This window comes from Camponotus floridanus, unplaced genomic scaffold (genome assembly GCF_003227725.1).
Source record: "Camponotus floridanus strain SB8 unplaced genomic scaffold, Cflo_v7.5 scaffold2, whole genome shotgun sequence".
Classification (NCBI taxonomy): domain Eukaryota; kingdom Metazoa; phylum Arthropoda; class Insecta; order Hymenoptera; family Formicidae; genus Camponotus; species Camponotus floridanus.
In genome coordinates this window covers 2,164,060-2,192,055 of record NW_020229325.1, presented here as the reverse complement: position 1 = coordinate 2,192,055, position 27,996 = coordinate 2,164,060, and the positions used below count along the sequence as shown (strand labels likewise).

Here is a 27,996-nt window from a genome sequence, read left to right as displayed (position 1 = left end):
GACGTCCCTGGCGGGAGCGAAGATCGCGGTGGTGGGGGAAAGTGCGGAGATGGAACATATATACTTCTATACTCACGATTGGAAGAATGTTCAGTCGCCTCTGACTGGCTTTGGAGTGAGGGTCGAGTTTTCACCAATCGTCGGCAGCGCGCGCGCGTGACAGTACAAGAGATAGCCACCGGTGCCTAAATTGATTCCCTCATTGACTCCCTCCCTCAATCTCAGTGTAAGGGATAGCCATTGGTTCCGTAATCGCGCCGAGAATGAAATTCATCCCTTGCCTGACACAGTACGATAGTGGCAGCAGCAGTAGCGGTAGCAACTTTAGTCATAGCAATCGTAGTAATCGTGTCAGTAGTAGTGTGTCGTTTCGACGTGACAGTACTGGGAAAACGAGCAGGACGTATAACCGGCAGGAACACCGGATACTATAGGATAGATACACGCTTGATTGTAGAAGCGCTTGATTTTACGCGACTCTCGCGAATTTAGCTGCGGGTGCGCGTGCGCGCAGCTTCACGTTCGCGCACAACTTCATTTCGCGGCGAGTACGAGAAAAGGGACGGTGAAAAAGTTTACACGGTGTAAATAGAGTGAAAGAGAAATAATAAAGGAAATAATATATTTATATATAAATATATACATATGATATTATAGTTGAAATAAAATCTCTCGAACGTGTCTTGTCGAAGAGTGGTCGGAGTGAAGTGCAAAGTGTATTCGATACAGTCAGATTAAATCATCTTAGTGGATATCGATCGGATATTAATAATGGAATCATACAGCTTGAGCGAGGAACTGAGCAGCATATTTTCTGCATACAAGGAAGAAATGTATGTCAAGATGTATGAGAGCAAGAAGGACGACGTATGGACTCTAGAGGACATGAACAACGGTTACGAAGGTTGGTTTGTGTCATATATCTCGTATATCTCGTTCGCGCCGCGCCTCTTCCACGCGATCGCATCGCATCGCGACGCGACGCGCCGCGCCGCGCCGCGCGGCGCGCGTGGGCGGTGACGCTCGGCGTCGCGGCGCTCCCTCGATCCGGAGCGCGTCTATTCTCGGCCGGCGCGTTCGCGATCGATGAGATCGCGAACTGTCTCGGAAGGCGGCTTATCCATTCGCGGGGCGAATCTCGCGTGCTCCTTATTTATCCTCCGGCTACGCTCGAAAAAATGCTGTTTCTTTCGCACCAAAAATTTACCTCTATTATTTTTTCCATCTGCTAGAATCTTCTCGGAAATTTACAGTAGCAGTCTCTAATAGTCGCTTTTTCGCAAATTCAGATTCTACCGTCAAATGTTAATCATACATTGGTTTAATCCGAGTTTCGATATTGCAGCTAAAGTGATCCTTTTTTGAAAAACGATTTTTCTTTCTAACAAGTTTGATTAGCCTCAACATGGATAAGCCATCAAGAGACTTTCTTTCTAAATTTCAATGACATTTCCAATATAAATAAATAAATAAAAAAAAATTTTATTTATCATTTAGATTAAGTGCAAAACGTATCACAGTATTTGCTAGTCATTCATCTACTTCAATTAATTTTTCGGGTCTAGAGAAAGATTGTAGTTGCGAGAACATTTTGTTGAGTGTAACATATACGAGACAACCGTTTCCCTCGGAAGGGCAGGGCGGTGTCATAGATCCGGCTCGAATTTCGCTCGATTATAAGATCAATCGCGAGAGAGGTTCATCCGCGACGTGAGAATCTCCGAGACGAGACTTCGGGTTCTCCTTTTACTTTTCCCTTCTCCTATTTAGATATCATAATCAGAGTTTAATTCATAATCGGAATGAAAAAAAGATTAAAGAAATTCACGATTAGAAAATATATAATACATGTCCAACGTATAAGTTTTATTTGATTATTTTGTTCGTGCTTTCGCCAACGGTTCATCGAACTTCCCTACCTGTCTCGCGTTCGTATTGAGTTTATCGGAAATCGATGGGAATGAGTATGACGTGTGCGCTCGCTCGTAGGAATCCGATTTAACGTTCTTTAAAAGCTCTTTGCGGAGCGTGACGGAGTTATTGCCGGCGAGACGCTCGCGTTGCTTTGCGAGCGGAAACAAACGGACGGCGTAGGCCCGATCCGAGGGCGATAATGCAAGTTTTATTTACACGCGAAGAAGACCCCGGTCGCCTTTTCCAAGACAAGCGACGTGAATCGCCTCTCGCGACAAATCTCTTTTGCTCGTCCGGTCGACGTCCGCGAGGACGTTTCTCCCTCGTAAATAATAGAGTCCGCAACGAAACGTCAAAACGCTATTATACCCGGGATCTAATTGAGTATGAAAGTAGCCGGGAATCCTGACACTCGTGCGCGTTGATTTTCAAAGACTTCATGAATAGAATAAGAATTCAGGAATATACGGGTCTTTCCTTTCGCCTGTTTGTGTACTCATTTGGAAGGAAAGGAGGAAGAATATTGTTGCATTTATTTAATTATTAAAAATAATAAGAAGTAAATAATTATCTAGTCTCAGACTCATCTTGAATGCGTTTACATTTTTCTCGCCACGTATATTTATTAATTCAGTTAATTCTTGGAGAAAAATATTTATGTATTTAAAAACTGTTAGAGTAGATTTTTTTTAATTGTAAAGTGCAAAATAATTATCTTCCTCTCTCCTCTTTTGTAATGTCTCTAAAATTCATTCGTGTTTATTAATTCGTGTAACTATCTATGAAGAAAAAAAAATATGCGTGTATTTTTTTTTCTTTGAATCACGTGCAATTACTTCGAAAAGTCTATTAATTACCTTAAAAGCTCCTCTAATGTACCTTTCATTTATTTCTGCAACTCTGATTCGAACTCTATTTTCTGAGCTTTCCGAGAATTGCCAATCTGTTTTTGCGAGCATAACTTTGACCCGATTATTCAGCGACATACCGATGGCGTTTGACACGTGGAGTGATAAAGTCGGTTGGCACGATAACAAAAAAAAAAAAAAATAAATAATCGTTCACGCGGCGCGCGTTGCGCTTTCATCGATCAACGATAAAAAAGCGCGTGATCCGAGTCTCTTTAATCGACGAGCGATCGAGCGTGTCAATTTTTCGCCATTCCGAGCGCGCCTTTTCCACACCTCGCCCTTATATATATAATTAACATTCGACAGGGAAAAGTTGTCGGCTCGTTATACGCTCGAGCGATAACGTCCGGGCACCGTATCTACCTATCTAAACTTGGACCGGTTTTTCGTTCCTCGCGACTTGCGTAGGCAGCGAGGAAGACGTTCGATTGCCGATCGTGTCGTTGCGTGTGTGTACGTTGTACATTTTCGAAAGTCCGGACGAGAGCGGCCCCTTATCAGATCGCACGAATAATTTCTCTCCGCGTCGAATGCGCGCGCACATTCGGGCGATTTTGCACCGCCGGTGAAATTGCTTTTCCTAAAGGGGAGAGATCGTTGATAGAGCCTACGTCCAGCCTATGTCCTTGGACCCGAAGTGTCGTGCGCGCGAATAAAGGGGGATAAATTCCGGTGGTCGACAAAACTCAGGAAATTAAATTTGAGTGGGTTTGAACAGGTGGGATTTATTAAAAGTTATATTTCAACTTTATTTCATCAGATAATGCGTGTACTAGGTAATTTTTATTCCATCGATAATATAAATTCAATGTTCAGTTTATTTATAAAAATGTTTAAAAGTATTTTCGTATAAAGAGAGAAATAACATTTTAAAAAATTGAGTAGGATTTTTTTATCGCAATTTAAAAAAAAATTGTATCGCTGTGAATTCCGTGACCTATCTCTATGACGTCATAGTACTAATCTATCTCTATACATGTGTGTGCATGTGATGCTGTGTTACTGACCTGTCTCATCTATTTATATGCAAGTTACAATCAACTATATTTAAGTTATCGCAAATCAAATAAGATAACGGTTACGTAATAAAAAAAAGCTTTTTATATAATCTCATGTAATTCTAATTAGATTTTTAAACAATTGATTAAAATCAACACGATAATCCGTCTGAGAGATGGGAAGATTAAAATATTTTCTGCGCGTTAAATAAATTAATTCTATTGTCATTTATCGCGAAAATATAAAATCGAAAACGGTGTCAATGGATCATATGGGAGGAAATCTGAGATTTGATATTTTTTTATCTGACAAATATCTGACAGTAATGTTTAGATTGAATGGGGTCGTAAAATCAATTGATAGCTTGAAATTCTTACATAAGAAAAATATCTTTTTATTTTATATACATTTTTTTAGCAAAAGTTTTACAGTGCAAAATTCGATATTGATGAATTTGACATTTAAACATTATCTACCATGTATGGCAATATTATATTTAATTTATATAATATTAGAAAGTGCTTAAACGGTATTCACAACTATTTTACTGAGTTATACTGTCAGATACGAAAATGTCAAAGATATTTATTTATTATACTCCAAAGATATTTGGACATCAAAATGCTCAAACTAATAGCATTATTCGTGATTAATTTATTTGTGAATTAATACATATATATGTTTTGCAATTTTTAAATTTTATTACTTTTACTTTAATTTTTTAAATTTATTTTTAAAATTTATTTTTATTTTTATATTTATTTTTATATTTATCTTTATTTTTATATTTATATTTATATTTATTTTTATTTTTATTTTTATAGCAAATACATTGTACAAGCGATATGACAAGATAAACAAATATATATTTAATGAATTTTTTTTTTGCAGGCAATTTTTCTTATATTTTGAATACATTATTAATGAAAGAAGGAGAAAGAAAGGGAGAGAGAAAGTATGTTTTTTTTTACTTTTATAAGAAATTGCATTTTCACAATATCTTACGTGAACGTGATAGCCAAATTACATTGGTTTCGATTCTCATACACGTTTGTTTGCTTGCGCGATCATTTGTTGTCGGCGTGATAGTTCCTGTGAACGGGAGCAGTTTATCTTTTTTCATCATGAAGTAATCTTTCTTTGCCTCTCAAGGCTATTCTAAGGTGATCCCTTACATCGTTACCTTTAAATTTCTTCTTCGTCAACTTCGAAACTGTCAATATTGTCCAAAATATGTGAAATTAGAATATAAAGACTAGTTATATATAATATATTTTTTAACTGTATTTGCGCAAGTTACATTTATTAAATTTTTTAAGTAGTTTTTTAAATAAGATTATTGCAATTTTTTATATTAATAAAATATGTTAAAATAATAAGATAGATATGTTATATTTGATCTCTCTCTCTCTCTCTCTCTAATGCTTTTTTAAAATGCTTTTTAATGCTTTTTTAATGCTTTTTTAAAATGCTTTTTTCTTCATTTTCCTTTGCATGTTGTCTTATTTTAATTTTTTTGCAATTTTACTTTTTTATTTTTTTTATTGCTTCTTTTTTAAATAATATTTTTTATATATATTATTTTTTAAATTGCATGCGATGTATATCACCAAAGTAGGTCTTATTGTCTTTTTTTCAAGATTAAATAGATCCATCAATTCTATCCCCTACTTTCTTTGAGTACTGTCACCTTTTATCATGTCTTATTTATCATGTGCTGTTATGAAATGAATCGATCGTAAAGTACAAACGGATATGGTAATTGTTATTATCTTAACATAATGAATTAACATAATGAATTTATTTAGGAAAATAATTGAAACGAATATGTAACATGAGCTATATTCATAAATTATAATATATTTATAATATTATAAATATATTAATTATAATATTAATTATAAATAGATAATATTATTATAAACATATTAAAGATTTAGTAAAATTGTGAAGGAAGGATTGTCGGGAGGAAGAAAAATGTATGTTAGAATTAATAAATATCGGTAGATTAATCTTTTTAATTGCGATTCATACGCAAGCCGCCCGCACACATCATCTGTTTGTAGTTTCCCGTCTATTTAGATGAAATTGCAATTTCGAATCCCAACACGTTGAGATACATACACACATGCTAGAAGAAATGAGTCATCGTGTAATATAACTGGCTCTTCCGCATATCTTGGATAGCTGTATTTTATTTACGATATTACTTTCGCATTTTGCTTGCTTAGATCTCTCAAATTAAATCTTTGAAAATCAAGTATTGCGTTGATCTCAGATAATCATATTTAACTATATTTAGTATTATAAAAGAAATTAACTACGTTATATAATCATATATTTCTTGTTTTTTTATTTATATATTTACGTATTTTAAATAAATAAAAAATATTGAATATTCGATCGATTGTTCTAATTAATTGTTCTAATCAATTACCGAGGAAAATATTTAGTAAATGCATGTATAAATTGCACATGTACAAATATAGATACTCATTCGCATGACAAGCTGTACCACGCGTTTCTCGGTTACGAAATACTATAGCAGATTGAATTACATAGATTGGAAAGAGATGTTGGATGCTCGCTGAGGCTGCACGTGCTTGGTTAGAAAGTAAAGGATTGCATATAACGAAATGTAGTGCAAAGAAACTCTCATAGATTGTATGTCGCATCATATATAAATAAAAGAGGGTACATTGGGACGTTTTTCTTTTAATAAAAAAAGAAGCTAGTATTGTGACGTTATAATCGTCTATCATTTGCTGACAGTCGAAATAATTTCGTAGATAATGAATGCGAAGTGCCATTATATATCATTTGCAATAATAAATATTATTAATAATTATGTATTGAAAAAAATATTAGATTATATTTATATTTTATTAATTATTATATTTTATATATTTTTTGTATGTGTAAGTATAGGTTTAATTAATTTTAAAAAATTTTGAGAAGGCGGAGAAAGAAGAATTGGAAAGTATGTAAAGATTTTTTTTTATTTTTTTTTATAGTATTATACACGCTGATTATCATGTTCTCCATTCATAAATCTATTAATCACATTATTTTATTGTTACCACACGCAATAATGCATTAGTACTACGATTATTACAGTTTCACGCGTTACTATCGCGATGAAACAAAGTGTTGCAATCCGCGGTGGCAAATATTAAGAAATAAATATATATTTTTTTTATAGTTCAATCATTGAATTTAAGAAAAAAAATCCATTTTCGACATCTATGTGGAATTTAATTCTAAAATAGCAAGAGTATTAGCATATATTTTAATGTCAAAAATAATTCGAAATAAATATTATATGGGAGATCAATATTTTAATTCCAAAATTATTCTCAATATGTATATTATCAAAAAATAATCGGAATATTTTTTCTTTTTATCATAAGATTTTAATAACATCTATTTTTTTATTATGAAATAGTGTTCGGAAAATTATAAATTTGATTATTCATAATATGAACCTTTTTTTTAATGTATATCGAGAATTTTAATTAATGTCATTGATTTATATTCTTTAGTAATTGAATTTTATTGATCTCATTTTTTTTATTAATTTAATTTTTGCGGAACAATATAAGCATAATATGTTAATATTCTTGCCATAACAAGTACACATTAAATATATATTACGTAATTTTATTAATTAATTTACATAAAAATATAAAGAAACTTATAGAAAAAACTTAATAATTTTTTTTTATTTTCTAGTTGTGAACAAGTTCTCGGCCGAGGAAGAAGCAGGAGAAACAGAGGCATTTAAAAGGGAACACGACGAAATAGAAAGGAGAAAAAATTTAATTAGTGAAGAGAAAAGAAATGAAATTTTATTCGAGAAACATAGAGAAAATAAACTCGATTTCGAAAAATTAGAATCTATCGCTTACTGCTGGAATAATCCCTCGTGGTCGCGGGTTACGAATAAGACTACGAACGAATACAAGAAATTCTCATATTGTTGTCCCGAGTTCCCATTGCATTCTATATTTACACGAAAAGATTTTACCGAGCGAACGTTAACCTCTATTCCATTAATGCCCGTGCCTTCATCTGAATACTGTCGTCAACTCGATGAAGTAAGTAATAAACCGACATTAATAAAACAGAACAGCAGTTCTTCCCAATGGTGCTCTAGAAGTCCAAAAATCACACCAAGGAGAAGCGTTCTTAAATCGCATGCAACTTTAGTCAACTCTGCAATTCTGACAGCGCCGCATTTGCATTTGGCGAAGCCGCTGATGAATACAACAACAATGACTACAATAGGTAATTCTCAGGAACATTCGCGGATGGCCTTGCGGTACGCCAAGGCGCTTGACAGCGACGGCGATTCACCAAGATCAGCGTCACCACTCAGCTCTGAGGTGGACGAAGAGGATTTTTTGATGAGTCGGAAACACGAGAGATTATCCGACTACATATCGGAGGGTGCAGCATCGGCGAGCAGGGAATCGGAGAACGAGGGTGTCGGTCAGCAGGTCGGCAGAGGGCCTTATACCCGCCAGAGGAAGGAGAATCAACGAAAGATGTCGATGGAGAACGACATCAATAAAGAAAAGGATCCCCTCCAAGAACACAGCTACTATCAGTCCAGAAGGGAATCAGTCAATATAGAGCGATTGAGGCGAGAGACATTTTCAGAAACTGGTAAGTCTCATCTTTTTTCTTCTCATTATTCGAACTTAAGAGTATGCAATATTTAGCTTTGCTGCGCGATTTTGCGAAAACCTGATAACAATATATTCGCATTAATTAAACGTGGATTTGCAACAAGTTTAAGATTCAAGTCGCACGATATTTATATAAAGTGGAGTATAATTTATACTAAGTAAATAAATCGCTCGTACTCACTAATAAGTTTTATTCGACGACTAATAAATTTTATTCGAGAGATTTTTCATTCTTTCATTTTTCTTATATTCTTCCTTATTTCAAAGTCGTCGGGAATAAAAAGTACAAAGCTGCAAAAAATCGAAATAGAGTAACGCCAGTAGAAGTATCGCATTCGATATGATATCAAGGATCGGGAAGGACGTGCTTAATTGAGTACAGTCTGCCAAATTCGGGTACCCGCATGAGTGTATAATCGCAAAGGACTCGATTATTCGTCATCGTGCAAACACGAGCGAGTGCGATGACTGAGAAACTCGTTCCATGCACCATGAGGTCGGCAGACCGATGTCCTCGAGCAGTAATTTATTGCAAGAGAGATCCCGTGAGAATTTCGTGCCGCGCGCGCCATGGAATTGATTCGTCAGTGCGAGGAAAAGGAAAGAAGTAAAAAAAAAGAAAAGAAAGACAGCAACGAGAAGGAAATGCGCCGAATGTTCCGCGTCGAGTGTCATCGCATTATTTGGTAAAGGTCTATTTACACTTATCCATACTGGATCGAATTGATTGTTTATGTATCCGGATTGCATCCATAAATTTTTTAAAACAGCCAGTCGATTTTAAAAAACAATATCAGAAAATGGATTAGCCATAATAACATTTTTCTTTATTTTTTAATTTTTTTCTAATGATTTTTTCGTCAAGATATTTTGGGGAAGATCATGAACTTCGACGTGTTGTTGCACTAGTTTAATTAATTTTTCATTGTCCATTTTTCGAATAATAATATTTGCAAGAACGCTCTTGATATCGCGCACTCTTTGATGCAAAATGAGACTCAAAAATTTAAAATTAGATGAAAATATTTATATTTGCCATATCGGTACATCCCATGAAAATGTTATCAGCGATATCGCGAATATTGATGGGATGGATATGGAATTGTGTAAACTATATACTTGCATTTCACATGGAATTTAACTCGTGGATGAGTGTAAATGGATCTTAAAGCCTACGCGTCTTGAAAATAACGACCAGGATATCGCGGTACGTTGCACACTAACACGCATCGTACACGTTTCTTATTAATGTGCTGTGACAACACGTGTATCACTTTCATCACCCATGACGCAAATTCATTTTAGCATCTTCGCGGTCACAATTATCGAACGATTCGCCATCGATCACACGTGAATAATGTATCGTACAATTTTTTATTTACCTCTCACACGCACCTCGAGTATCATGCAAATTTCCCAGAACATTGTTTCGTATAAATGCAATTTATTTACTCAGACGCGCGAGATGAATCTCTCTCGTTTAGAGTTTATCTTCGTCCTTCCGAGATCCTTAAAATCTGTTTAACTTGTAAATGCTATGCTAACCATACTGTATGAATCTTCTATGAATTTTCATGCCGGAGGCGCTCGATGGTATTTCTAGGACTCGTATGATATTTGCAGTGTATTCGCTCGAGGTGTATTTCAGCGAAATGGTTGCCGTCTCGTTAAACAATCATTACATGTACGATGCACATTGCGTTTCCGCGGACGAAGCTCGCGGTCCTTAAGTAGATTTTTCTACTGGTGCTAGCATGTAGAGGCCGTTTCTCAGCCTGTACAACCATCCTCGTTGGTACGAGGTGAAAAATATCGAGCGTACTCGTGCATTCTTTCAAAATACCACAGACAATATAGTCTGATTCGCGCCGCATCGTCATCCCGCGTTTTGAGTCAATATTGACGAAGGATATTGTGAGCGCGCTTGGCAGCGTCGTAAATGTGACTTAATTGCCAGCTTCTCTCGGCACTGTTTCTCTCTCAATGACACCAATGATTACCGATTACCATCGACGCGAGAGGCGAGTTGATAGATCGTCATAATGCCGATCCCGGCAATCCGATCGAGTCGAACAGATTTCTCTCTTGTAGATATCTTGTATGTATCTTCGCGCGTGTCGCAAAATTGTGTCGAGGTCAGGAAAAGTTATCTATCGATTTACGTACACTGTACATGAATTAAGATCTCCGAGACGCCAGTTTTCCCAGAAATATCACGATTACTCAATTTTCCGAAAATTATATTTTACGGCAAGAAAATAATGGTAAAAAAAGAAAATCCGATTTATAAATAGGATAAGAAAGACTCAATTGACACGTTTCAATCTTTTAATCTCAAGAAATCGAAAGCATCTATTAAATCATCGATGTCAATCGGAATTTCCATTAATAATAGATTACTTATTTACTCGCGCGATAAAAAATATCGGGAGAAAACGTATGATTTTTAATGATTTATAGCGAATCTGAAGCTGCGGTAATGTTATCGTACAATAATTCTTTCGATTATTTTCACGGTTTTTCACGCGTTTTCAGAATATGTCGCGCGAATTTTTCTCGAAACAGGCGTCATTCCGTCACGTGTCGCGCGATACCGTATGTAACTATAATGATTCTCAGCGAGAAGGCATGCACTCGTGCGCGACTTGCATAACTCGAATAAGCCGCACGTATAATGATTAATGTTTTTTCTAACAGATGTTTTTTATTTTTATTTTTCGCGAAGTAATAAATATGGACAATAAAATGCACATGTATTGTTCGTATAATTTCAAGCATTTGATTTGATGGAATTCAAGTAGGATTATATTTTCAATAATCATCAAATTTTTTACTGAGTCGGACGATTTTGCATCCAACATATATGTGTATAGTGTGCAAAATAAAAATGTAAACAAGTTTAAAAAGTAAATATTAAATTTAGGTGGAATTTAAGATTTATATAAAAACATACATACATTTTGTCTGTTTAATGAATAAATATAAAATGAAAAAAAAATATATAAATTAATTAATATACAATTTAAGAAATATATGAAAATAAGTTTCGCAATAATTATCTTTTTATGTTTGATCGTTCAAGAGCATAATCGTTAAAAAAATTAAATTTATTTTCCACGTAAAGAGTTACATTACTTGCATTATTCTACAATTATTACATCTATAAAAAAATTTATCTTTTTAAACGCGAGATTAAGGGTAATGCGATTTTCGATTACTAAATATGCGTAACTAAATATCCGTAATGGCCGCGGAATCGAGACATTACCTTTCGTAAATCACGTTGGAGAGTATTCCGCATAATTGCCACCAGCGTCGCAATCCATGTTGCTCGACAGGAAAATCGCGCCGTTCGCCACCTGAGAGTATATTGCACCACATGGCGACATCGTCTATCGGCCGCCGTACACGTGTGTGTGTGTGCGTGCGTGTGCGCATCTATGTATTCATATACACGCGATGCGCGTGCGGAAGAGCCGCGGGTGCGCGCGCGCGTGGAATGCACACACGTGCACGTGCTCGCTCGTGACCCAGACACGTACGTGCGCTGGCTCGTAAGATGATTACCGCCTCTCGCTCGCAGCGGTACTTGGTCAGTTACGTTAGCATCCATCGGCTCTCTTATCTCTCGTTTTTACGTAGGTGTTAGCAAGATCGTCGCGTTATTACTTTTGGCGGGAAATGAGTCGAGGATATCGAAATACATGGCGACGTTAGAATGGAGTGTACGCGTGATACGTTTGACCTTTGATCGATCTGTTTATCGAGCTCTAGCTCAGCAATTTTCTTCGTATTTTTCTTCTTTTTTTTCTCTCTCGCTTCTGAATCATCGCGACATTCGCATGTAAATAGTACATGAATGAGAGACGACACACGCGCGTAAAGCATGACGTATTATTTTATTTGAACGTACACTTATCTCACATAATCGTGCGAAAAAACAATCGTATCTCGAGATCACAGTTTTAAAGCTCGAGATGTAAAATAGAGATCTGAATGAGTAATGATGCCAATGTCGGATGTCGCAATCTTGCAACATTGGTCGCGAATGGCTCAAGTAGCAGTCATTACGAGGATCTCGAGAACGTGTGTACGAAGCGCCAAATGCGTTTTACAAACGGGAAGACGGTGGGACACGCTTGGACTGCGGGTTCTTTCAAAGTGCCGCGCTTCTTCTCGGCTCTCGGCGGTTTAATGAGCTCTCCCACACACACACACATACACACATACGGCCCAATAAGTCTGACCAAGACGACGACAATAGTATCGTGTGACCGGACACGTCGTAGATCCGACCTTGGCGTTGCCCGATCGTAATTGGTAATTGGCGGAATTCACCGACGCGCAAGTCGCCGGTTGGTCAGAGGTCAGTGAAACGCGCAGGTGACTGATCTGTCGAGCGAAAAATCACATTTCGACACCTCCTCGCTGATAACTTGGTCCTACGTGTTTTTCTTTCTCCTCTTTTTTTTTTATCAGTCGCAATTATCTGTAAAAAGCTCGCGCTCGACGTTATCAGCCCGAGATTTGTAGCCGCACTTAGCACGAAATACGCGGACATTTTTATTCGCACCGATGCAAACGAACGGGTAATCGCGCTTGTAAATTTTTACCAAGTTGTATAATCGTTTTCTCCGCTGATTGAACCGGGCGAGATGACTTTCGTCGCGAAACGTATCGATCCCTTATCTCGATTGACGCGAAATGGCAGGGCGCGATGTGTACGCAAATAATTGAGTCACAATTTTTACGTAATTCCTGATTACGACTTGCGATAAAAAGCCTTGCCTGTTATTTTTTTTTTGCCCGAGGCACTGCTATTTTTTTTTTCATATCTTCGCCGGACCTCTGCACTGATGGCCTCCTTCTCTGTCATTCATCCGAGAGAGGAGGAACACATTGATTACTTTTTTTTCTCCTTTCCTGTCCAGATTATTCTCTTATGGAGAAGATATGAAGTAATTAACATCCAGCACAGATAAACCGAATGACTTTATTCCGTTTTTATTCGCTTCTTTTTTTATTCACGGTCGATAAATTTTAATCCATGATGCCAGTATATATGTTCGAGCGTATTCCGTGTTGTACATCACGTAAAGATTAACGGATTCATGAATTTTTCGAAGCAAGTACATACATATGGCCTTCGATCTCATCCTCGTACTAAGGTGGTTCCTCACTGTGGGCAAGATATATTAAATTAAATCGCCAATATATCTACGCGATATATCTTCTCTCTTTCTTCCCTGCTCACTTATATTTCAAATATATTTGAGGTGGTTTCTTGAAATAAAAAATGTAATAATTTGTTACTTAAATAAGTCCCAAAAAGAAGTTCTTAAAAGAAGTTAAAATATAAGAATTAAGCCTCTTAATTTGATTGTTCTGACATGCAGATATTAAATTAAATGAACAAATTATATTACATGTATAATACAGTACTCTTGTTTCACATTATTATATTTATCTTGTTTCATTTGATATCTACTTGGTACATGTGCAATCTATAGAATTTATTTTATATAATATCAATCGTATCAATCAAATTATTTTAATCAAAAAATGTTTTGCTGATGTAGATAGATTTTTAAATGTAACGAAAAAAATTTATCTAGTTTTTTGCATCATGTAATAAAAAAATTACTTAATTATTTTTTGTTATCTGTTAGAACGTTATTATTATATAACATATAAGATAGCAGCAATCTCCAATAATACTTCTAACAAATTTAGGATTTCCTTTTGCCGGAAATATTAATTATGCATTGGATAAATATGAATGATGAATATGATACTATATCTATATAAAACGATCTTTATGAGAAACGACAGGCAAACTTTATAACAAACGTGATTAACGTGATTAACTTGTGCATCACAGACAGACTTTTTTCTAAATTTTGCTAACAGTTTAGACATAAATTCCCTCTAGACTTGCTAAATTATCTCGGTCAATTTTTCGCATCTATAAAATTGTTGCAAGGGACCGTCTCTTCTCGTCGCACATCGAACGATACGTTTCTTCGCGCCGAGCGATTCCCCCCTTCTAGTGCCAAGTTGCTTTCGCCGGGGGAGAGAGAGAGAGATCGACGGAGTCTGCGCTCTCGATCGCGCGGGAACTCGAAGGTCGCGCGATGCCAAATGACGTCAACCGATAGCCGGCCGGCCGGCCGGCCGGCCAGTCCGCCGGTCCGTCGATCGCTTACGGTCAGGCGTGGGACCCCGTCGCGGTGGTTTAAATGGTCGCCGGAATGCGGTTAAGCCTTTTTGCCATTCGCGCCGTAGTCGCTCACCGGTACGGCAAAGGGGAATATTCAACGCCGTATCGAACGGGCGCGGCGCCCCCCTGGCATTTACCTTTCGGACGCTTCTTTCGGATCTCTCTCTCTTCCTCTCTTTGACGAGTAATTTATTTTAATTTAATTGATATGACTTACAATATACTCGCCTTGCGTGGGGGAATTTATTTATAAATATGATGTTGCGTATCATGTGAGAAATTAAAATTAAATTTCGACTGTTATAAAAAATGCTTCAGAATCTAATTTATTTTTAACTTTTACTCTCTTTTTTTTTCTTTTTTTCTGTCGTTTCTTAAAAGCATCGGAGACTTAATATTACAAAGTTGGAGATATTCCAAGTAGATGCGAAATGAATTGTAATCTAAAAATTGACGGTCGCAAAACTTGTTCAGAAGAGCGGGTCCCGTCACATTGAATCGTGTAGCGAGATAGAGCCGACGTGTACCAAGATGATTCATCACTGAGAACTGAATCCTGGTGTTAAAGGGAAGCGTGTTTCATTTTTAATCGGGCAATTGTCCATAATAGCTTCCCGCATAGAGGCGATTCTCAATATACATTACATGTGATATTCCTGTCCACTTTTCGTGTCATACTTTGACATCATTACTTGATTTCTCGTAATCACTTAAAGTGTATTTATGCAAGATGCGCGAATATAATAACTTTAAATCGTTATTATTTACATCCTTCATTAGAAACGTTAAATGGGACATTTATTAAATGATATAATTAATTAATGCGTTTTTGAGCATGCGCAATGTGAAGATATTTTAAAAAATGTTTCGTATATTTATAAATAATAATTATAATATATATATATATATATATATATATAATTTATATATAATTTATATATAATATAATTATGATATAATTAAAATTAAATTTGTATTATAATTAAAACAATTATAATACACAAACTTATAAATTATAACTATTTATTTTGTTTTAAGTGTTTTGGAAAATTTGTAAATTCTCGCAAATTTGAGATCTATGGGATTAACGAGAAATTCAGATTGTGATTCATAAGAAGAACGTAGCTACTTATCGCAAGTATGCGATTAAGGCTTTTCCGTGAATTTTCCTCTTGCGTAAACTGATGCACACTTATCGGGCGTGTGTGAGTCTCCGGCGCCAAGTGCTTAGCGCCGCTGATTACACGAGACCTTGCGAACGTGCCGATAGCAATAGCGACCAACGCTAGAACAAGTACGACTATATAATATATAGTAGGGAGCCAGGAAATTCCTGGTTGGACCGAAGAGGGAGCATGAAATTCCACGAACTCGGGCCAACCGCTCGATCTCGTGTCTCGCAAGATTAATCACCAGGTGAGGACCAGGACGGCTAAGCGACCGGCAAAAAACGAGTGCACTTTGTTCGCCGTATCGAGATCGCATCTCGGGATCTAGTGATTAACGTCGGCCGGTGAATCGGTTTTCAGCCGAACTTTCCGTCATTTCTGACCGTAATCGCGTTTACGTTTAGGTTGCTTTTGGGGATAATTATTATAAGCGAGAATGCACATTCCTCATTTCAATTTAAAAATTACACGGAAAACATTTTTGTTTTTTTTTTTAAATAATCTAAATATTTTTTTATCGCGAGAAATAAAAATGATAAAAAATTGAGAAGAAAGAGGGGGAAATGTAGGACTTACTCCGTCCGTAATAGATATAAATAAGCAAGAGGCGCGCAATGTAGCTTATTTTATTATTAGAGTTCATTGGAGGAACTTGGAGAGTTTGCAGTGACTTTTATACCCGTTGCCGGATAATTTCTCGCGCACGCAACTTGACTCATCTCGCGATTTGGCATCGTCTGGTGGACGTGTTTCAAGGAAGACGCCGACTCGTCTTACGTCTGCAGCCGCCTTTCGTGGTATTCGCGCACGCAACCCCGCCCAGGTTCTTTTCCCATCGATGGTATAGGCCTCGCCGCTCCGTTCCGTTTCCTCATGCAAATCTCTCTCGCTTGTAGCTTCCAGGAAAGTCGCGTTGCGTGTTGAAACGGCGCGTCACTTGCGCGCGCTGCATCCGAATTGGGATACGCGCGCGCCTCCGCGAATTCAAGCGCACGCATCGGTCACGTGCGCGATGCTACGCGCGTCCGAAAGCCAATTCCGATTTCGGGGAAACAGGTGAGGTCGCAGGTGGTTTTTCCGTTTCGTCATCACGCGAGGAAAATCGCGGAATATTCGATTCTTAAAAATCTGCAGTGGAATCCGTTTTATTTTATTTTATTTCCTTTTAATAGTTAGTTTCGCACTGATAAATACTGATAAATAATAATCATTGACCCCAATATCTTACATTCTTCAAGTTTCAATTTGCTTTTTTTTTATTTCGAATATAACATTTAGAATGTATGTAATCCTGGCGATCTTATGTTTTATGGAAAACAGCGGGGCTCATAAAGTCAATGATTAGTTGAAAAGGAAATCGGACGTTAATATAGGCGGAATAATTATATGGTGCTGAATTTACCCTGACTAACGTTGCGTTGCGAAAGCCATCGTACGAAAGTGAGGAAAATGTCAAGCGGTCCATTATTAAAATACATATGTAATACGAGCGGTTGATGTGGGTTGTATTCTAATATCATTGAACTATAGTTTCTCTGTGAATATAACGCGCCTTCTGGTTATTGCAAAACAATTCCGCTTCGCGCTATCGACCGCACGCAAACGGGTTTGGCATCTCGCGAAGATATTAATTAACATTCTAAGCACTCTTTATTAATTATCTAAGCAAATTGAAATCAACTGTTCTCTCGCGCCTCTTTGTCTGTCAATCTTTTCGTATTAAAATTATTATCTTTTTCTCTTTATTATCTTAAAATTATTATCTCTTTCTAGATATTCTTTTAAAATAATATTTTATAATTATATATATATATATATATATATATATATATATATATATATATATTCATTTATTTATTTATTTTTATCAATATTTTATTGCAAGATAGAGTTTTTCCCATCTTATTTTTCTTGCAATTTTAATCATTTTTAAGGATTCTCCTTCAAAATTTAAATATGTTAATTTCCTTCTATTTCTGTCTTCTTATAATTTATAGACTGTAATAAAATTCATTTCTTTCTCACTTTTACAGTCTTTTCCTCTTCCTCCTCTTCTTCGCTTCCTCCTCCCACTGGCTATAATTACGCTTTTCCCTCGGGAGCAAGTGGGTGACTATTTTTGTACCGGAGACTGTACGTAAAAGCGCATCTCCGTAAGATGACGCAATTCATTCATTCATTAACTGTGGCCGCGTGGGAGAGACTGCAGATAAGTGCCGTAGTAAGAGCGCCGACTAAAGTTGCACTTAGAACTTTCTAACGGGAAGAGTTTTCGGAATAATAAAACAACGTACTCTTGTAAAAGTTCTTTATTTAAGAGTCAACTAAACTCAATTAACTCAATTAATTTAAAAAATTGTTATATTTATATACGGTTATATATCGTTAACTAATATCTTTAAAAAATTTAATATTGAATTGCGAAGCTATTTTTCTAAAGTTGGTGCCGTTGCCAATCTCTCTCTCTCTCTCTCTCTAGTTTTAAATAATTGAAGAAGTCGTTAAACTTACTTTACTTTCCTTAGAAGAGAATATTATACAAGACTATGAGCTAAATTTAAAGCCGCGATACAAGTTAATACCTGCTTTGCATTGCTTAAAGTAATATTCCTACCAAGCGGGCGTCATTATAATTTTAAATGTTTCACGTAAATTATTTAAATGTTATTCCAAAGACTTAGATAACAACATAATTATCATTTTCAGTCGAACCACAGATTTATCAGTTATTCCCGCATAGGAATGACGCGTTTCAGTTCGCATACTCGTTTCCGGTCAACGTAGACAAAAAAGAGAGAGAGAAAGACAGAGAAAAAAAAGAATACTAATCTGATCAATTAATTAAAATCTCTTGCACTGACAATCAAAAACTCAAGTCGAATATCCGAAATGTCAAACTCGCAAAATCTATTTTGAAAATGTTGACCCAGTATCTTTAATAACGATTTGAACTACTTTTTTTTTAAAGAGTGATTTTTCTCCTTTCCTTTTGATAAAGATAATTTTGATAAAAAAAGATCCGTAATTAAATATTTATTTTTAATTATTCTGTTTATAATTAATTTAACTTTAATTTAATGTTATATAACTACAGAAAGTAATTATACGGATAAAATTTTTCTATATTTTGTATATTGTTCTTCGAAGATAAAAAAAATATCTAAGAGGATTTTGAATAATTTTAAATACGCAAGTTTTAATTACTTTACATATTTTAGTGTTGAAGTTAATAGATCTTTCATATTCCCAATGTATTATTATCGATCAATTAATTATTCTCGGCGGCAACGCACGCGTATTTTACGCTCGAGATTGCTTTGTCCCTCATTGAAAGTCTTTCCTCTTCTCTCGATCGACTCGCCATTCTCTTGTTCTTATTGCATTTCTCATTCAAGGTATGCCAGTCGCTTACCTATTCTCAAAACGATAGGTAGAAAGGCATGGAGAAGGGATGCCAAGAGAGAGGAGAGAAAGATAGATAGATAAGGAGAAAGATAGAGAAGTGGACACGGTGAATGAGACAGCAGGCTGACATTTTCCGTGAGTGATTTGCGCGATGAGAGGTGCGCTTCTTCGTCTTCTTCGTGTGTCGTCTATATGCCTTAGAAATACTGAGAAATTGTTTACACTTACTTATGACTCGCCATTATTTTGTCAACATATTTTGCAAATTTATAGAAAAAACGTTCTCGTCATATTTTACTGCATTTTATAAATACGACGATTACATATTGATTATTATTTGATCGTATTTATATATAATTATCAAGAGAGATCAACTTGTCTTTAACATCATATCTTGTTGACTGTTACAAAAAATATTAAATTGAAAATTTGCTCGTCGCTTGTATGCTCCACGTGATATCCTTTTTAAAAATTAATTTTTAAAATAGCTTACATATTTTTTGATAATATATGTATGTATGTGAAAAGCTTTTAATTTATAATCGCGATCAATGAGAACGTTTCACAGATAGATTATTGCAAATAATCGTTCGAAATATTTTTATTTTGTTTAAACAAAATACTTTAAAATATATTAATTAAATATTATAATTATATAAAAAATAATATAAAAAAACCTATATAAATACTAAATATATTTATATATTTAATATTTGTAGAGATTTTTATATTTAAATATTTATATATTACTTTAAAATATATTTATATAAATTATATATATATTAGGAACCTAGAATTACACAAATCTTCAAAAGTCTTTCGAATATAAAATCATCTATTTTTGCTCACCTCGCTAGAACATAATTCCACGCGTAAAAGGTGTGCGCCTGCTTAACGCAAGAGTGACTCATTCGATTGCGCTTTCTCGCAGACAGACGAGAAAGAATCATCCGGTGATGGTTGCTAAATGCATCGTTGATTTGTAGCCGGCTATATCGACGCGTGGGAGTGTTCTTATTGCGTCTGGTCATCGGAACGGACGTCGACTATATCTCGTTCCTCTTTCCTTCTCCTTCTCTAGATACTATCGTTCCTATATCTCATATCTGCCGTAAGATATTATCCCTAGCTTTCTATATCTTCGTTTGCGGAGATATAGACTGTATCCACATACGAACGAACATACGAATCGGCGAGACCTTCTAAGTAATTGCATGGTGGTGTGTTCGCCGATAGAATGCGCATTTAATTTTATATTAAATATATATATATATATATTATGAAATAATATTTTCTTTAAAAGAAACGATTTCTTTAAATTTATTCGCAATAATCTATCTCTAAAATGTGTTCATTGATCGTGACAATAAATTGAACGCTTTACATATATTATCAAAGAATATTTTAATTATTTTAAAATTTAATTTTCAAAATTTAATTTTCAAAATTTTACAGAATTATTTTAAAATTTAATTTTCAAAATTTTACAGAATTATTAATTTTTAAAGGAATATATAATAAAAATAAAATAATATAAAACATACAAACGCGGACGATAAAATTTTCAGTTTAATATTTTTTTTTGTAACAGGCAATAAAAAATCTGATGCTAGTAAAAAATTGATTTCTCTTGATATAATTACATATAAATCCAGTTAAACAAAAATAATACAGTATTTATGCGATATAAAATATTTTATTTGTATAATCATTATTATTTCGGCGTCAGTTTATTCCAAGTTTCAATTCTTTCGCGCGACGAATCTCTTCACTTTCGTAACTGATGAACGGCTTGATGCTTGCACATCACGAGGCTCGAGCACGAAGAGATTTATGGCTTCGTCTTATATACGGGTGACCAGGAAGAGAAACGTATCGCGTCACATTCGCATATGTGGCTCGAGAAAGAGGATCGGTTCATTTGAGCCTACTTAAAAATATAAACAGATTCTATCATACGTGTGCTTTTTGCTTGAATTCCAGCGAATTTATCGCGAATTTGCATGAAAAATTCGGAACCATTTTTATGCTACATAATGCAAGCACGTAAAATCGGAGAATAATTAATAAATTATTGAAATTTATATAATTATTTTCCTAAATTTTCTAAAAAATTATCTTCGCTCTTAATTAATTAATAGAATTTGACTTTGCTAAGTTTAATTAATGTAATGTCATTCTGGAAGATCAGGAATCTTTAGAGAATTCGATGAATGAAGAAAGTGTCAATTCTACGAACCCGCGAATAAGAATAAGAGTTGATTCGGGTCGTCAGAAGTAGATCGTAGAGGAATATCTCTTCTGGGTCTCGCCTATATCTCCAAGTGTTGTGTGTGGTGAGGGAGAAAGTGATAATCACTGAAAGACGGCGGCTCTAAATACGTCAAAGCCGCTCGAAGGGAAGTTCGCATAGGTCATGTAGATGCGAATCATCGCATATACATCTCGGCATAATCGGTTGTTATCGACGCGCGGGTCGTCGGGTATCGAGGAACTTACGTGATTATCGCATGAAACACGAAACTCAACATCATCAGCGTACTCGAGAATTTTATCGACGTGACAGATATTGCGCGATACTCTCGCAAACCCTTAATTGTACATACGTGTTATTCTCTCTGATTAGATTATGTCTCCTTCTTATCAAAGTATTTATGTTTGCTCTTGTCTGAACTTTTCTAATCAATCCACAATTCCTAATAAAGATGTAAATTGGGTTGAGTGCTCAACTTTATCTAAACTGAGAAAATGCTACATCTATTTCTTTCAAACATAATCTTATTTTCTTAGTTATTTAAAATCATTATGAATATATATTCATTATTTTTATGAAAAAAATTTACGAATAATTAACACCGACACTTCAAATTATATAATCCTAATTTCTTTATTAGACTTTCTTTTGATTAACTTGAAGAAAATTCGTATAGCTTTATATTAATTATTATTGCCATATAAAATACTCCACGCGCATATAAAATATCCCACTTCTAATAACCTGACAAGAGAGACCCTGGAATCACGCGTTTGTTGATCCGTGCTGGGCGGGATCTCTCTCGGGAGAAAAAGACCTGCGAAAAAGTAGAGAGACCGGAAGAGGAGGAATGCCACCTGGAAAAGCGCGGGAGTACTTTCACCCCGGAGATCCACGCCCAAACTCTCCCCTAGGCAGAGGCGTCGCGCTCAATACGACGACGCGGAGAGGAATCCTCCTCCCCCCTTCCCCTCGTCGCCCCTCTCCCACCCTTCCTCCCTCCCACGCTCTCCTTTATCGACGTCGCGTCGCCTATCTCAATGGGAGAGAGAGGAGAGACGATCGATTCGCGTCGACGTACTATGTACTATGGCCTGCTTACGCGAGAGGAGAGCACTGACCCCCAAGGTCGTTCTTACGCGGCTGCACGTGCTGCCGCGAATTGACGTTGCCCCCCCCCCCCGCTTCGCTTTTCCCTCCACTCTCCTCCTCGCCGGTCTCGCGTAGAGTACTCGCTCTCGGAGTCCCCTCTCTCTCCTCCCAACCTACCGCGCTGCATCGGCGACGAGACGCCGCCGACCACTTTTGCGGCCTCCTTACTCGACGATGGCGCGTGTGACATTCACGAGATACCGAGATTACTCGTAAAATCTCGCTCCGAGGTACGCGTGTCGGAAGATGTCGGTCAGGGATCTCTGATGGAGCGCGAAGTGAAGACTCTCAGCCAAGTCAGGAATTCCTCGTCGTGCGGTTCTCTGAAATGAAACGCTAATTTTTGTTACGTAACGTATAGTGTTACACCACGCGCTGTTTGTGCGAGGAAGACATTTTTACGCGATCGACACGTGAAATGGCACCCTGTGGAAGGAATTATCGACTGTGATATAGTACTGACATGTTAATTAACCACGTTGCCGAGACGGCGAAGTTCGCTTCGAGAGTCACCCGGAGGGAGCCGGATCAATTTCGAGCTTAACGCTCGCTGCTGCTCTCGGTTCTTCATCACGCGTCCTCGTAAGACTCAATTAGTACTTTAACGTTTGTAAGCGGAGTCGACATGCGATTATCGATTAATGAATTAGGAAGCAGTGACGTAAGATCGCCGTCGTTCCTTCTGTCAGTGAACGAGTTCTTGCTTTATGTTCGCGCGATATCATGATGCACGCGAACGCACGGAGATACAAACGTCATAAATTCCGCTACGCCTTAACGATTATTAGCATATATTCTAACATTCCGTTGTGCGAGCAGCATCTTACTTCCGCATTCCCGACGTTCTCGCGTGATTCCCACTCGCCACGTGCACGCATGCACGCATGCAGATGCACATGCACATGTTTTTACGCGTACGTGTAATTAAATATATCGTAAAGATATATTGGGAAGATAAACATCGCGAAATACCGTGAAAAATCTGAGGAGATACTTGCCCAGTGAGTCAACGACCGTAAAATTCTGTATTTGATTTTAGAATATTATGTCATAGTTTCTTTACAAAGAGAAGAACTGGAAAAAATCTTAGAGTCAGACATATTTAATTTATTAAAAATATATTCTTGTAATTATATTTAAGCTAAAGCATCTTGACTTTTTTTATTATTTAAAGTATTATTAAGATGTTACTGGGTCGGAGATATAGAGGCGCCAGAATAAAGGCACAGGTAGACACAAAGAGAAAAAGAAAGAGACAGAGAGACTAAACCAAAGTCTCCCTTACCAATTTAGTTAGTGTGCCGTTATTTTTAGATTTTTCGCACCTTTTCCACCGCGGGCGACGACGTCCTGGCGATGCGCCAACTTCGGCGCGAGATTCATATTCCCGAGCGCACCGAACACGTGGTGACGCACTGACGTGAGATCGCTTTCGTGCACGTGCATATCGGTGGCTGCGCGCGCGAGCTTGACGGACGTCTTCTCTCGTTTTCTTCCTCGTTCCTCCGGGAACGTCTCCTTCCGCTTGTCCTCGTTTGCGAGCTCCGACTGAAATGTTACGGCATCTGTGGAGCAGCGCCAGAAAGGGCACGCACGTTGCAAGACGAGAGTTCCAAAAGCGAGCAACTTTAATTGAATTCTTCTTCTAAGCTGCTACATTAACGTGGATTTCTATAATGCTTGGTGTTCACGCGAATGCAATTGCTCTTCTAGTGTTGCGCTTTAAACTTATTTGCTTTGATTCTCGTGTTGAAATAATTTCGAAAATAATTGCTGATAAATATATTTTAATATGTCACTTAACAAAGATATTTTTATAAGCAATTAAAGTAATATTTATAAACAATTTTAATTCTTCATTTTTACGTCATAAACGTAGTCCTTGGATATAAACAGTAGTCTTGTGCTTAAAGACTGTAAGATATAAAATTGCTTATGATTTCGGTGAATTTATTAATCAGCGAGAATTATAAAATACGTGCTAACAAAATTTTTTTCTGCGTAAAGTGAATTTTTTCGTTAATTAAAATGTTAGGACGGTGGCGAAGTCAACCGAGCACTCTGCTTTTACGAGTTGCTAAGGAAATGGAAACGGAGGAATGCTTGATGCGCGCGGCAATCACGACTCGGGAAACAGAGATGTATAATAACCCATGTTTATAACAGCCTATTTGCGCTTTATTACGTATGAATCACTTTAAAGGCGAATGAAAATTGACTCAATAAAGATAAGATAAATTGCGCGGTGGATGCGATCGTTGAGATGGAATTATATTACGACAATTGAGAAAACGTGAACGGATTAGGGCTGAAGGACATCGTGAGAGAGACTATTTTCCCTACGCGTGTGAATGTAACAATGCTGAATCGGAAATGAGAGAATTAGCGACTACATTCGTAGAAAAATCTGGACCAACCGGATTTCCACCGATTGTGCCAGGCGCCGCGAATGATACGGTTTGCAGAAACGCCCACGGTTTTGTATGTCATCCTAAACCGCCTCCGTGGCCATGTGATTCAAAGGATTCGTTGCTGTCAAAAGAGCTCCCATTAATTTTTTATGACCTAATTCACTGCAATTTTAATATTTGCTCTGATTAATTTTCACTTGAAAATAATGTTTGCAGTTTTTTAAGGGAAAGTTAATAATATAATAAATATATTTTTATAATGTAAAGTATATATATTGAAATAATAACATAATATTAATATAATACAATATAATTCAATATAAATAATAGTCATGTAAAAATGAGAGAGATACAATATAATATAAATCATAATAAATAAAAATGAGAGAGATACAATATAATATAAATCATAATGATACAATAATAATACAATGATAATAATATAATTTTTATAATATAATAAATATTATATAATATTCTTTTTATTTTTCTTTTTTTAATTTTCACGATATTTATTTTATTACAATCTTTTTCGATTTCGAATATAAAAAGAAATTGATTTCGCAATATTAATGATATTTTTATGTACTTCAAAACACTACTTTTCGGTTTTAACTCTGAACGCAAAGATATTTTTATTACAAAAAAGTGATAACTTTTAGTTTTCGAGTCTGCTTATGATTAATTAGCTTATGATTAACATTCTTATGCATGATTATTCATGGATATTTTTGAAAAATGCAAATCAGAATTTTATATTTAGATAGCATTCTGTTACTTGCTCCAACAGTCATTCGATTGAATATCTGATGATATAAATAGCTTGCGCAATTTAATAATGCCACATTATTTTTTTTCTTTAAATATAAATTACGCGAAAATTCAGACTGATGTCAATGCTAATTTATACGTTAAAAAAAATTATTTATATGTTATTTTCATATGCTATTTATTTAATTTTTAGAAAAAAAAAAGAAAGAAATTGATCAAAGCTGACAAATCGTAGAGATTATTATATGTATTGTATTATGTGAGTGTGAATTATACTGTTTGCGTGATATGTACCGTTTAATATGATAATCTTTACATTCGTACTGATGATTTTACATTCGTAACGATATTTAATAGATGAATCGATCGATTCTGTTGCAGACGAGGAAATCGACGTGGTGTCGTACGAGAAGAAGACGACATACCTCAATATCGCGCAGAAGCAACACGATGCACGCCAGCTGGCCTTGAACTTCACACCGAAACAACTCAGTACAAGTCAGCTGGCCTTAAACTTCCCGCAGAAACAACCCGACGCAAATGACTTGGCCTTGAGCTTCGCACAGAAGCAATACAATGCAAATCAGTTGGCCGCTAACAAAGTCAAGACGGATGTGCGCCGACCCCGTGGTAGACCTCCAGGTCCGAACTCTGTAAAACGAAAGATAGCCGCACAGATCAACAGCTTGAATAAGACGTGCGATTCCTCTCTAAAACGGACCCGTGCTCACCCGTATCAACGGGAACAAAAACGGCAAAACACGAAGAACTGGAGTCGGGCCGATGACGATGAGGCGGACAAGAGGCATCTACATAACGACATGGAGCGCCAGCGTCGAATAAGCTTGAAGAACTGTTTCGATACGTTGAAGGCGACAGTGCCATCGATAGCGAAGAAAGAGAAAGCATCAAAGGTAGCTATCTTGAACGGGGCCTTCGCAGACATCCAGACGCTACAAACAACAAACGATAGTCTGACGAAGGAATTCGCCAAACAACGGAGTCGAAACATACTACTCAAGCAGCGACTCACAGAACTCAGGCGGGAAGCAGACAAACAGCGTCGTCTGCAACAGCAATATTGAAGTAGGAAAATCCGTTAGCAGTCTCACAGCAGGAACCGGATCGATTTCACGTGACGTAAACGACATCGACGTGTGAATCGAAATTGTGTAATATAAAATCCTGCCACAAAAGTGAAAAGGGACGTAATAATTTGTACGCCAAAGATCTTAAAATTGTGAGAACTGTGGAGCGGGGACACGATATTATTATTTAAGGGAGTGCAAGTGATGATATAGAGAGAGTGCGTGTGTGACAAATAAAAAAGAGAGAATGAAAAAGTGTATTGTACAATTTTTTTTTACGTCTATTCTTAATTTGTGCGAATTTTACACAGCTGTTTCGTTGTATGAACAAATAAAACAGCATCGCTAACGACGAAGTGCGCGTAAATGAATCGACATGAAATTTTTACGGGCACGGAAATAATCAGATGTTGAGATGAACGTGATAAATTATGCGAAAGTTGAAAATTCCTTCGATCTGCTCCATGAAAATTCTTCCTTGATACCGCTTTCATCGGCTTGATTAAAAATATGCGGTATCTAGTCTTTAATATCGCATTTCTTTACCGATTCGCTTCATGTCAATCTTCACGCGGAACGTTCGATCTGCCGCACTTCAGCGAATCATTGGCGAATGCATTTTAATTTCCGTCGCGTAGATAAAGCGAATCGGTTGAGCGGTCGGAGGGGACCTTATCACGATATTGCTCAACAACCTGACTACCGGTTCCCGACCGGTTCGCCGGTCTTAGGTCTGTTGGTACCGGTTCTAACCACTTTTTAGAGACCACTCTACGTATATTTATATATATATATATATATATATATATATATATATATAAAAGAAAAATTAAAGATAAAAAAAGTGAGAAAAACGCGTACTTCAGTCGCTGGCAATCGATTTTTTTCCAAAACCTGTACCGATCACGAGGAAAAAGAATTGCGCGAGTTCCTCGTATCATTGACCCAGAAAAAGCGAAATCGTTCTCGTGCGCGATGAATCGATGATCATCATTATGCGAGGTCTCTACT

At 36.4% G+C, this 27,996-nt stretch overlaps 1 protein-coding gene across 2 annotated transcripts; it reads left to right on the top strand.

The window, feature by feature from the left end:
* Window positions 1-86: 86 nt before the first annotated feature.
* Window positions 87-27,749, top strand: LOC105258327. Of its 2 annotated transcripts, XM_011269535.3 has the most exons (4): window positions 87-904; window positions 7,557-7,921; window positions 8,123-8,492; window positions 26,279-27,749. In XM_011269535.3, the coding sequence occupies exons 1-4, from the start codon at window positions 772-774 to the stop codon at window positions 26,980-26,982; spliced, it is 1,572 nt and encodes a 523-aa protein (XP_011267837.1). In that variant the 5' UTR covers window positions 87-771; the 3' UTR covers window positions 26,983-27,749. The 2 variants fall into 2 exon arrangements, with proteins under 2 accessions (XP_011267837.1, XP_011267836.1); XM_011269534.3 differs by having other exon boundaries at window positions 7,557-8,492.
* The last annotated feature ends 247 nt before the right edge of the window (window positions 27,750-27,996 follow it).

Excerpts from the sequence above, each read along its gene's own strand:
- LOC105258327 (XM_011269534.3), top strand. The coding sequence starts at position 772 with ATGGAATCATACAGCTTGAGCGAGGAACTGAGCAGCATATTTTCTGCA. Across the intron at positions 905-7,556 it reads CATGAACAACGGTTACGAAG|TTGTGAACAAGTTCTCGGCC; the intron begins GTTGGTTTGTGT and ends TTTATTTTCTAG. Across the intron at positions 8,493-26,278 it reads AGAGACATTTTCAGAAACTG|ACGAGGAAATCGACGTGGTG; the intron begins GTAAGTCTCATC and ends ATTCTGTTGCAG.